Raw genomic sequence first — 11,698 nt, forward strand, 5'->3', positions numbered from 1 at the left:
TTATCATTTTCTGACCCAATGGTCAAAGAGGCAGCGAAGAATATTTTCGCGGTGGCAGCGAAGCAGCGAGCGAGTGAATTCAAGCCTCAAAGGGAGAAAGATGTGCTTACAGTTGCTCTGGGTAACCCAGAGCATCCTGGTCGTGTACGAGGCATCTCATCCGAAGAAGGATGGAAAGAAGTATTCGGACCAGAGTGGGAAGCAATGTATAGGAAACAGGATCGCTACAAGGAAGAAATGTCTAGTTATTTTAAGGAGGAGGCTAAGAGAGAAGTCGAAGAGGTGATGTCTAAAATCCTCTCCAATCCTCCTCCTGAGTTGATGTAGCGATTGGCGACCACAATGCCTAGCCAATTAAGTGGCCAGCAGCCTCCTCAAATCCAGCTAGTCATTGCCCCGACAACAACAGAACAAGCTCCGATCGTCCTAAGCAGTATTGCGTCTATCGGAGACAAGGTCCGCTATCCAGTTGATGAGATCGATAGTCCTATGCCTTGCTCCCTAGTCATAAGGTATGGTTTTAACAATAACCGTACAAGGGAAATAGCCACTGGACTTGCGATCCTAGGGCATCAATTCCATGGTAGTGAGATCCAGAGGACTACTGCAAGGTGGAAGAGTTGACAGTTGTCCAAGGATATGAGGACGACATGCTAGACATTCCCGGTCCCGAGGGCATTGAGAAACTGGGACAAGCTATCAAGAATTTTATTCTTTGGCCTCGACGGGATGTCCTGCTGTCTCAGCTACCAGAACCATCACCCCAAGAAGTGTCGTAGACTCAGGAGTCATCCCATCCCACATCTCTTCCCACTCCACCAACCTCTCCAATCTTGCATCCACAATCCCCACCACCACCATCACCAATAATGCCTCAACCACCATCCCCGCCACCATCAAAACCCACTCCCCCACCATCACCTAAACCCCACGCTTCACCACCATCACCTAAACCCCATGCTTCACCACCATCATCAACACCGCAATCTTCCACACCACCAGCACCCAAAAATGATGATAAGACACTACCACAACCAAAGAAAACAAAATTCTCGGTCCCCAAATTGGTTTCCCCGTATGAGCCAAAGAAGAAGGCCGCTGGTACGGCCCTATTTTTGTTCGGAATTGCAAGGAGCCACACTTCAAAACTTGTTGACTTGGCAGAGCATGAGAAGGAGGCGCCGAAAAGCTTTGAAACACCTATTGTCAATATCAGGCCACCCATGAAGGATGATTACAAATTTGTCCCTACTAAATATGAGGCAGGTAGACCACTACTTAGTTGGGACAAACTCAAAAAGATCCTAGCTGGTATAAAAAGGATGCATGACTGGTATATGAGAGCAACTTCTCTAGGCATTGACACGATCAATGTGATTATACCACCAAAAGCATTCAACAGTGAGCATACAAAGGCAATCGTTACCTTCGAGGACATGTGGCTAAGGATGAACCTTCAGAGACTAGACGTGTCGCTGGTAACCGTGTTTGCATTGTAAGTGTCACTCATACTATCTTGTGTTATTATTTATGAGTTGCATCAATTTTCAACATCTAACATACAAGTGCTCCTTGCATAATGAATTTTGAACAACAAGAGATGTGGTACGGTTCGGATCTGGATAGGTCTGCCAGTAAAAGGGTTGTGTATCTAAGCCCAATGAAGATATGCGAGGAGCAGCACAACTTCAGAATCAGAGACAAACACGACTCCTTACAAGGTTTGGATCCCGCTGAGCGTAAGAAGATAATAGATGAAAATTGACTAGATTATGAATGTAAGTACGACCTCTACATAGCCTTAGCACTGCTCAAGTATCAAGATCGAGAATGTGTTGTGGCCCCATACAACTTTGGGTAAGTGTCAGTTTGTATTCATCGTTGTATTAGTAATTTCAATGGGCACTTGCATCATAAATTCGATTCTCTCAGGGACCACTAGATCTGCCTCCTCAATAATCCTAGTCTCGGACGTGTGCTAGTCCTAGCCTCTGCAGACTATGATCCTTCAAGTTATGCAAAATTCATTACACACTTTGAACGGTAAGCTGAGTAAATTAAATATTCATACCTACTTTTATAAGAGTTTCAGAATAACTTGAGGATTGTGTATTCGATACTTTAGGGACTATAGGTATTATAAGATCAAAGGTGGAAGGTGCGATTCATTAGAACCAGGGCAGCCATTGAGATTATTTTATAAATGGCCGGTACGTACCAAAATATCACAAGCTATCTTTGTTTTTTATAAATATAATATGCATAGGACGATGTTGCAACTAATAAATATCCACTTTTTCGTTATACATCAGTGCCATAAGCAACCAGTCGGATCGGTCCACTGTGGATTCTACGTCTGCGAGTTCATGAGAGAGACCGCAAGATATGTAACTAACCCTTCTAAGATAATGCTCTAATAGTCGTTTATATAATTGTGTCATTTTTTGTTGCTAAGCATGTGTTATGAACTATAAATTTATGATGTTTCTAACTTCCTCAGCAGCAACATGAGTTGGAAAAGGCAAAGAGCGTGACTCAAGCTGTTCTATACAACATAGTTGAGGACCTCTGCACTTTCCTCTTGAGAGAAGCCATTCCTACCGAAGGGAAATATCACGACCCGACCAGCATCTTAGCAAAGCCTGAGTTTAGAGCGCTAAGAGATATTAGTAGGCTAAAGCTATCTCGATCGGGTTATTAGAGCAGAGGTTTCAGATGTGAAATCTCATATGTCTGAAAACAAAAAACTTGATGTGTGATGTTTGTAATTAATATAATTTTATGTACAAAGTAATGGTATATATAAATATATTGCATGTTGCATTGGTTGAATCCTCTAGCCTAACATAGTTTCAAATATTAATTTGTATAATATATTATATATATATATAATATTAAAAATAGGGTTTGCAGAAAAAATTTAGAAATTGGGTTAAATTGGAAGATCTTACAACATGCGGTGTGTTTATGAGAACCGCCTATAAAAATAACTCTATATAGACGGCTCAGTTATGATTTCTACAGGCGGTTCTCAGTTAACCGCTTATGGAAACTTTTATTTCCACATGCCTATAGCCACTGGCGGTTCGTCAATCCGCCTGTACAAAGGGGTTTCGAACAACCTGTATAGTACCTCTGTGTACTAGTGGTCATGGTATGTTGATGAAGCTATAAATGCTACATTAATTTGGTACTACTGTTGTATTGAATCAAGTGATTACTATAGTATAGGTGCTAATCTAGATGACAGGTTAATAATCTTTAACTTGAGCTAAATACCTAAAGAGCTAATTACTTGGTGACTTAAGCCTTTATGCAAAAAGTGTGTCAAGCTAGCCCACTATAAAGCCTCACATGATCCTTGGTATCATATTTGTGGTTTAAGACGGGTAAGTCTAGTTGAGTATATTTTGTACTTAGAGCTCTGTTCCCATGTTGTTTTGCAGATGGGCAGATGTACTACGGGTACTATATTAACTGCCTCTACCTAGCTATGGGTGATGCATAGACCAACGGCGTGGTCATTCTACCTTATTATTTATTGTTGTGAAAAATACTCAGACTCTAACATTGTATTGGAACAAAGTGTGTGTGGTTTGAAAACTATTTGCTTCCTCTATCACTTTAAGATTTGGTATTGTAATAACTTTATTTGAACTCTGAGGTAATCGACTTATTTGCGAATGTTATCTAATGTATGGACGACTACCGCTGAACTTATTATGATGTTGGTTGTATGGTTAAAAAGTTTAAGATTCTTCAAGATTTTACGGACTACCGGGATCTGATGGTTTGACTGCAAAACTGGTCACTATTAGACTTAATCACTTATAAATTGGTCGGTTCCGTTATAGAATTGAGCCCATACATGTGTTCATGGGCTATTGAAACAACACGTGATATGTGGAAAAACAAATGTGTCATGCGATGGACCAAGAAAAAATGTGGCACATAAAAGGGTTGTGCTTGACACAATATAAATGAGAATCATGAAAAAACAAATGGGCCATAAATCATAAATGGGCTAGGCCCAAAAACGAATCCCTCTAATTGGGCTTGCCCAAAAACGAATCCCTCTAATTGGGCCTGGCCCATTATATGTCCACCTGCGACATGGTCTTTAATAGGTTGCATTTTAGTTTTTTGATGTTTTTGTGACGTTTTATGATCCTATGTGGCATGGTGCAAGAGTCATGACAAAAAGATTGTCATAAACATTTGTGACATTAGAAACTAATGTCATAGATTTGTGACATCAATCAAATTACTTCGGTTCACACGTGCCTTGTCTTGCTTCAGAGGAGATAAAGAGCCCATGTCGGTGTCCTTATGAGACAATTACTGATGGTTCTTGCTTGTTTGACTTTTGGTTGACCAATGTTTAACCATAAGTAGTTGGCTAAGAGGGATCCCATTCTATTTGTCCGAGCCTTGGGAATCGTCACATAGGCTCCTTCAGTTGCTTCGGTCATGTAGAAATGAGAGCCTATATTGTAAGAAACTCAGGTCGTTACAAGCCTAAATCCTAGTTATATCTTGATCACTTTCTCAGCAGGCCTCATCTTGGCAAAGCTTCTAGGTCTCATCCAAATGGCTTGCGCGTCTTCTGAGGGGCTTTGCCTTGCAAACATAGGGTTTGTGCCCTTGTGTGTTGAGTTTTTGTCAGAGATGATCAGCTTTGGTTGAGTTTGTAGACTAACCGTTGCATGAGTGCGTGTGCAATATTTCTCTTGGCTATGTTGGTGTGTAGATGTGGAGAGCTCGACGACGATGGATGGATATATTTAAGGTCAATTAGAGACGTGTCATGTTGATGGACTGAGAGCAGTGAAGGAAGAACATGAGGCTTCGACTAAGGGACCAAGATGACCGAAAGACTGACCCGTGGCCAATGGATGATTGGATCACAAGTTGGATCGACCATTATGCCTCTAGGATTAAGTGGTTCAGCAAAATAGATAAGGGCATTACTAGGAATGTGTAATAGCTCTATAAATAAGATACAGGCTAGCCCCAAGCAGCCATCTCTTTAGTTTTAATTTGCAGAGTCAGTCTATAGGTTTCCTGTCTCTTGTTTTTGCTATTGAGATCCTCAGTGCGGATGTCTAATCCACTCTCTGAGTTTTAATCTTTCCTCTATGAAGAATTGGACCTGGTTGAAGAAATCATTTCTCTAAGATGTGAGTCTTTGATTCACAGATGATTTGGTTTTGAGATTTTCCTTCCTGGTCTCCCTCTCTTTACTCTATTGATGGGTTTCAATTTCCTGTGGGTTTGAGGGTGATCAAGTGGATGGATTTGCGCTAGGACCTCTAAGGAACAGCTTTAACAAGTGGATTGGGCAGATTACTCACGAGCACTTAGATCCATCACTTTGAGAAAAATTTGAGAAAACCCCAATCCTTTTGATGGGTTTTTTGATCTACATTGATTCCTTGACTAGGTGATGATCTTTGCGGAACAGATTCTATGCACCCAAGGTAACCCCACTACAGAGTTTGAGATTTTTTGGAGCTCATTTGAATTTATTTCGAATTTTTCTAGGAGGAATTTCTGCTGAAATCTGCACAAACTAGCCCAGGCGGTTTGCAAAAACTGGCTCAGCCGGGTTTTTTTACTTCCTCCCATTGAGCTCATTTTTTGTGGAAATCTCCTCCTTGCTGTTCTAGGCTCCCCCCACTAAGCTTCAAGTCCGTTCGAAATCATTTGATTGTTTTTTGTCTTTTTCTTCTCCATGGGATGAAATCTGAAAATCAGCTTGAGCCAGTTTTTGAAACTAGCTTAGTCCATTTCGCGAACCATATCCATTTCAAATGATTTTTTGTGGAGATGTTTGTCACACAATATCTTAAGCCTCTCCACAAATTTTTTTCATAATTTTTTTATGGTGTTTGGTTAGCTTTTTGTGTTTTGAGCGCTTGGTTGGACGGTGTTGGGACAGCGGCCAAAATCATAAGAAAATTGGATTAGGCTCCCATTCACCTCCTCCCTCTAGTCGCCTTGCCGGGTCCTTCACGCCTGAAGCTTCGAGCGTCACCTGGAAGACAAGATGAAGGCATGGAAACAAGCTAAGGAGCCACGCCACACGAAGTGACGAGCCGAAAGGTCAACCACCCCCAACATAATTCATTGAATGGGATAAAGACCAGATTGTCCTAGAACATAAATTATCATAAAAAATATCCAAATTTGTCTTAAACTATTACAACTTGAGTTCTCGCCCCGACAAAGCAAAACTGCAACCTATCAATAAAGCATCAAATGTGAATAATCCACAAACAAATATTATGAGCTAGCTGCTCTTGTTCTTCTTGCTAATGACCACCTTGAGCATAGACTCGAGAGTCTCAAGCTTCACTGGTTTGGGCAGAAACACATCAGCACCAGCATGCATGAATGCCTCCTGGCCACCGAAATCTGCTGAGACCCCAACGATCTTCACCTCAGTAGCTCCCATGGCACGAATCTTGGCCACAGCCTGCCAAATGGTCCACAAATAAATATATTTTCGTCAATGAAAAATAATTTCAGTAAGTTGAAATATGCTAAAAGATTTTTTGTATGACACCTGGAGATACGTGTGAATGTGTAGAAAAAATTTAACAGAAAATAAATGTAAATCTATTATTATTATCCAGTTGAAATATATACCTCAGGGCCCGACATTATGGGCATATCCTTATCTGAGAAAACAATGTCAAATGTTTTCCCTTCAAGGAAAAGGTCAACAGCTTCTTTCCCATTTTCAACAGCAATAGCCTCGCAGTTAAGTTTGTGCAACATGTGCATGAGAATCATACAATCAACTTTGATATCCTCCACAACTAATGCCCTTGGGGCAGACCGTTGGTTCATGGATGCCATGAAGATACTGCAAACAAAACAAGGATATCAATTTCAATAGTATTCTTCATTTCAAGAAGATTAAGCAAAATCATAATATTCTCCACTTGATTACAGCATCGTACAACATATATTATTTCCAAATCACAGTATCATATCATGTAATAACGGCAAACATGTTTATATTTTACAGTAGATTAGAATGAATGGCATATATATAGATTATTGCAGTAGTTCCATGGGACAGCGGTGCAAACAATGATTGCAGATTAGAATGAATGACACACATATATATAGATTAACAGCTCCGCTGTGTACTACTGTGAATATTTTTCTCTCCCTTCTCCAAAAATAAACTCAGAGCCGGTGAAACTACTATTCTTATTCTTAGGTTCGTCTCCACCACACACTACAGCAAGGAGCCAAAGCCATTTAGAGCTACGCCACATAATAAAGTACACTAGCAACGACTACAATCTAGACGAACTGTACACATTCTAGAGAAAATATTAAAACAAAGAGAAGGAATTCAGGACCAAACCTTGACTTCAGACGATGATGCACAGGTATGTTTCTTTCTTGGTACTCGGCTGCCTCTTTGGGTGCTGCACATCACAGTCGCAGGCCCATTTTATAGGCGAAGCCAAGGGTAAAAGTTTGCCAGATCAAATCTAAAAGATCTTCATGTAACTGCTTGCAAATAAATGTGAATCGGAAATCTGATATGCTCAATTAATTCGCTCCTCATTCCAGATCAAAATGTAAGATCTTATGTCCCTTAGGATCTGACACGTGTATATATGGCATGTAGCTATTGATGAATTCACTCCTGGCCGTTGCATGTGAATCCGCCATGGTGATGAGCAGGCCGCTGGCGCATGAATCAAAGCTATAGCCATTCTTCATTCGACTCCAGTTTTGGATGAATCTGGAGAGATTCCTCATTAAAATTTTGATTGGATTTGTGAAGAAAGTGGCCGCTGGGATTTCAAGGATATCACAAGAGATTTGCTTTTGCAAAGATGCAGATTTGGAGAGTGCATTGGGACGATCTGCATCTTGCATATCCGTCTTGTTATTCCAGGCAAATCCAGCAGGATGGTGCCCTGCATCCTAAATTTTGTTTGGTTTGGTTCTTTGCCTCGTTAGGTAGTACACGCAGATAACTGGTTACCACTCTTGGAGAAAATAACAACTGGTTTGCCAAATATTGTGAGCGGGCCAAGGAAATTACAAATGCATTTATGTTTATGATATTCAAGCCAAAAGATTTATGTATAGAAATATTTGAATACATATCTTGAAATGTCATTTTCACTATTCACATACGCAGTCTCACCAAAAAAGATATTCAATTACATATATAAATCAAGTTAAGATAAGGTGTTGACTGCTTAAAGTGAAACGGGCACTACTAAAAAACTTTTTTCTGAAGGTGGTCATTTTTTATTTACGGAGGTGGGCAAAGTAAGTGCCGCTCTAAATCAAACAAGAAAAACATAAAAAAATGTGGATAGGCCCACCGAGCCTATCCGTGGGCCGCTGCCGCTGCTAACTAAATCTACATGTTGTCTCCGTCATTATCACTAGATCTGGTCGCACCCACCCTCGATCCATCGCCGGGGGATACCACCGCTCAAGATTCACCACTGGAGGACAGGCTCTCCCTACATCTACCACTGTCAACGAAATATGATCGACAGTCTACCTAGGAGTATGCCCAAGGTAGTAGATTGTCAGTAGACAAGTGCACAAGCTACAAACTAGATGGTGACGCAAGACACATACAAGGATTTTATCTAGGTTCGTCCGCCATGAGGGCGTAATACCTATGTCCTGCGTCTGATTGTATTAATGATATGAGATGTAATGTGTTGAGTTATCCTCTAGAGGACCTCTGCACCTCCTTATATACTGTGAAGCGACAGAGTTACAAGTAAAGTATCCTATTTGATACAATATCTTATTGTAGCCTTGAGGTGCACGTCGACCAGCATCGTGCGCCACACGTCTTCATCTTGTAGGTTGGGCTACCTCTGATGGTGCGGCCCATATCGAGCCATGAGGGTATAGGGTTTATACCCCCACAGCTAGTCCTTGGGCTCCATGCGACACACCATCTTGAGCTTCTTCGACCAGTGAGGCTTGACGTATCCAACTAGTAGGAAAGTTGCCCGAGCAGTTACGACAGTATTTTAGCCAGCTCGGAAGATAGTCGACCACTATTGACACCAAAGAAGTAGTTTATCCGAATAATACATGGTGTTCTTGAGAAAAAAGATTTCTTTCCTGATGAAGTGTGCTCACTTTACTTTTCTGAAAAGTGTAGGGTTTGAAAAAGCAAGCATATTCATCATAAGCTGAAGTGTGCCCACTTAGTCTCCGAGCCTAGTAGTAGGTGACGTAGACACGTGGTGCCAGGGTCTAAAAAGAAAAAGTCCGCGTAGAAATTCTGATAATGAGAAGCATCGCCAGGTGCATCGTACCGATGTAGTCCCCGAGCTTGTTAGAAGGCAAAGTATGAGCCTTGTAGCAAGGTCTAAAAATTTTACCCCTTAGTTGTATATGAGTCTAATTCATATGTAACTGAGAAGAGCTGTCCACAAGCTATGATCGGAGAGTGATCAGAGCAGTCCTCGAGCACAGCGTAGGGAGTGATCGATGAGTTCCCGAGCGTGGTTGGGAAGGTAAACGTGCTCGGTGGTCGGGCAGTCCCTGAGCACAGCATATGGAATGGTCAACGAGTTCTCAAGTGTGATTAGGAATGTAAACATGCTTAGTCGTCAGAGCAGTCCCCGAGCACATCATGGGTAATGGTCAACGAGTCCCCAAGCATAGCTCGTTGACTGAGCCAAGCTGCTAAAAATAAATATAGAGAATAGGTAGTATATGATGTACAAATAAACTTGGAGAAAATCAGCAGTGGTATAAGATTTTAGCTTTTCTATTACATTAAAGTTAGCATGAGTAGTTAATTCATCCTAGAGCTTGCACCAGCTCTGGTCTGACCAACAATCTGGAGCATGAGGCACGGAGCCTAGGCACGCGTTTGATTGCTAGCCTTGCTAGAGAGCTACTGTTGACCACCTAGAACATCGAGGGTGGATCTTGTGCACGTGTGTGGAGGACTCAGAGACAGTGCCTGTGTTGGTATAAATTAAATGCACACAAGAAAATATGACTATCCGCAAACGCACAGATATAATACCGATGTAGCACATCACCTAGAGGTTTTAAATATCATATCCACAAGGAAACGTGTGAGTATAACTACGGTCCAACCTAACCAGTAGATATCAATCCTAGCTAGAGATAAGAGGAGATCATTAAAACTATGTTTACTTCGAATCTCGGTAAAAAGGTATTTTCTATTGTTCTAACACGGCTAGATCACTTGAATAGGGGTAGAAAGCAGAGTTCTCCCCTACCAGCATCTATATATATATGGCTGCCAATCCTTCTAGCAGGTGATGGATTACAGAGGATTCAATGAAGCTATAAAGTCACCTTCACGAGCTACCATCTACCAGAAAGACAGGGGACATTCACAAGTAATCTAGATCTAAGAACCACGCTTACACCTATACTACTACTTCAATCTACAGCGTCCTATAGACTAAAGTACTCAAAACAATTGTGAACTAGAAGAATAATATGAATACAAAGTTACTTACAAAAGAAGACGATGATTGAAGAACCTCAGAACCAAGTCCCGGGCGAGGGGGCTTGATCCTAGAGAATAGCCGGATAGAAGCACCGACAGGCCGGAACTCCTCCAGAACTCTACTCTCAACTCCTCTCTCTAATTCTAGAACTAGATAGCTACTCTAAGAGGTAGATCCATTCAAGGGACCCCTCTCACGTTGATCCAACTAGAGATAATGAATTAGGGTTTCACATATGCCTCCGTTAGGGGGCCAGGGGTCCCTTTATATAGCCCGGTGGGATGCATACGAGTCGTAGGATCAAACCGACTTAACGTAGGGCCAAGATGCATCCTTAAAGGCAGTGGAGAGGTATGCAGAGGCTGACAGGTGGGGGCCACCTTGGGACGCCAGCCGGCCCCACCCCAAAAGGGCTCGGGCTCCACTTTATTCTGGTGTCTTCTAAATCCTTCCTGGTCCCTCTAGTGATATTTTCCGTCGCGGTTAATTTTCGTGGCTTTTATGCACTTTAATCCTCAATTATGCACTTTCTTGATAATTCCCTAGAAAAAAGACAATTCACAAAAAATTGTTAGTTAGAACCCCCTATCTTCTATGTGTAGTGATCATATCTCATGTTTGTTTCACTATAAAAAGTTGACGCTTTCCACCGTCAACAGCCGACTAGGGTTGTCGCATGCACCGCTGCCACGGATGGGAGGTGGGCGAGTGCCATCACCCTAAACGCTGCCACCGTGGCACCAAGAAAGGGAGAGGTGGGTATCATAGAGAGAGAGATGGGCGACAGAGGGAGAGAGAGAGTCAAGTGAGGGAGAGTGTGCCATTGAGTGAGAGAGAGTGAGAGGTTGGATCAGTGAGAATAAACCCTAACTCTTTGTGTATATTGAATGATATCGGACCTTATATGGGCTTTGGTTGGGCCTTGGATTTTCTCATGCAGGCCTTGTAGTGTGCTCGCCTCCAAACATAGATTTATGGAGACGGAACCTTAACACGACTACGTCTAAAAATAGAACATTTTTGGAGATGATTGATTTAAATGACTGCCTCCGTAATTCCACTTTTGGATGCGGTTATTTCTTAACCGCCTCCTTAAATTGATTTATGGAGGTTGTCATTTCTCTGCCTCTGTAAAAACAACTGCCTCATTATTCACGGGTATTTTATGAGGCGGTTGGATTTTGTGACTG

The 11,698-nt window shown here is 41.7% G+C and overlaps 1 protein-coding gene across 1 annotated transcript; it reads right to left on the reverse strand.

Annotated features, from left to right (window-relative positions):
* Positions 6,293-7,433, reverse strand: LOC8067733 (two-component response regulator ORR42). The gene is made up of 3 exons (XM_002447454.2): positions 7,385-7,433; positions 6,652-6,871; positions 6,293-6,478 (listed from the first exon to the last, which is right to left on the reverse strand). The coding sequence occupies exons 2-3, from the start codon at positions 6,862-6,864 to the stop codon at positions 6,293-6,295; spliced, it is 399 nt and encodes a 132-aa protein (XP_002447499.2). The 5' UTR covers positions 6,865-6,871; positions 7,385-7,433.

This window comes from Sorghum bicolor, chromosome 6 (assembly GCF_000003195.3).
Source record: "Sorghum bicolor cultivar BTx623 chromosome 6, Sorghum_bicolor_NCBIv3, whole genome shotgun sequence".
In the NCBI taxonomy this organism is placed as follows: Eukaryota; Viridiplantae; Streptophyta; class Magnoliopsida; order Poales; family Poaceae; genus Sorghum; species Sorghum bicolor.

Excerpts from the sequence above, each read along its gene's own strand:
- LOC8067733 (XM_002447454.2), bottom strand. The coding sequence starts at position 6,864 with ATGGCATCCATGAACCAACGGTCTGCCCCAAGGGCATTAGTTGTGGAG. Across the intron at positions 6,479-6,651 it reads CCATAATGTCGGGCCCTGAG|GCTGTGGCCAAGATTCGTGC; the intron begins GTATATATTTCA and ends ACCATTTGGCAG.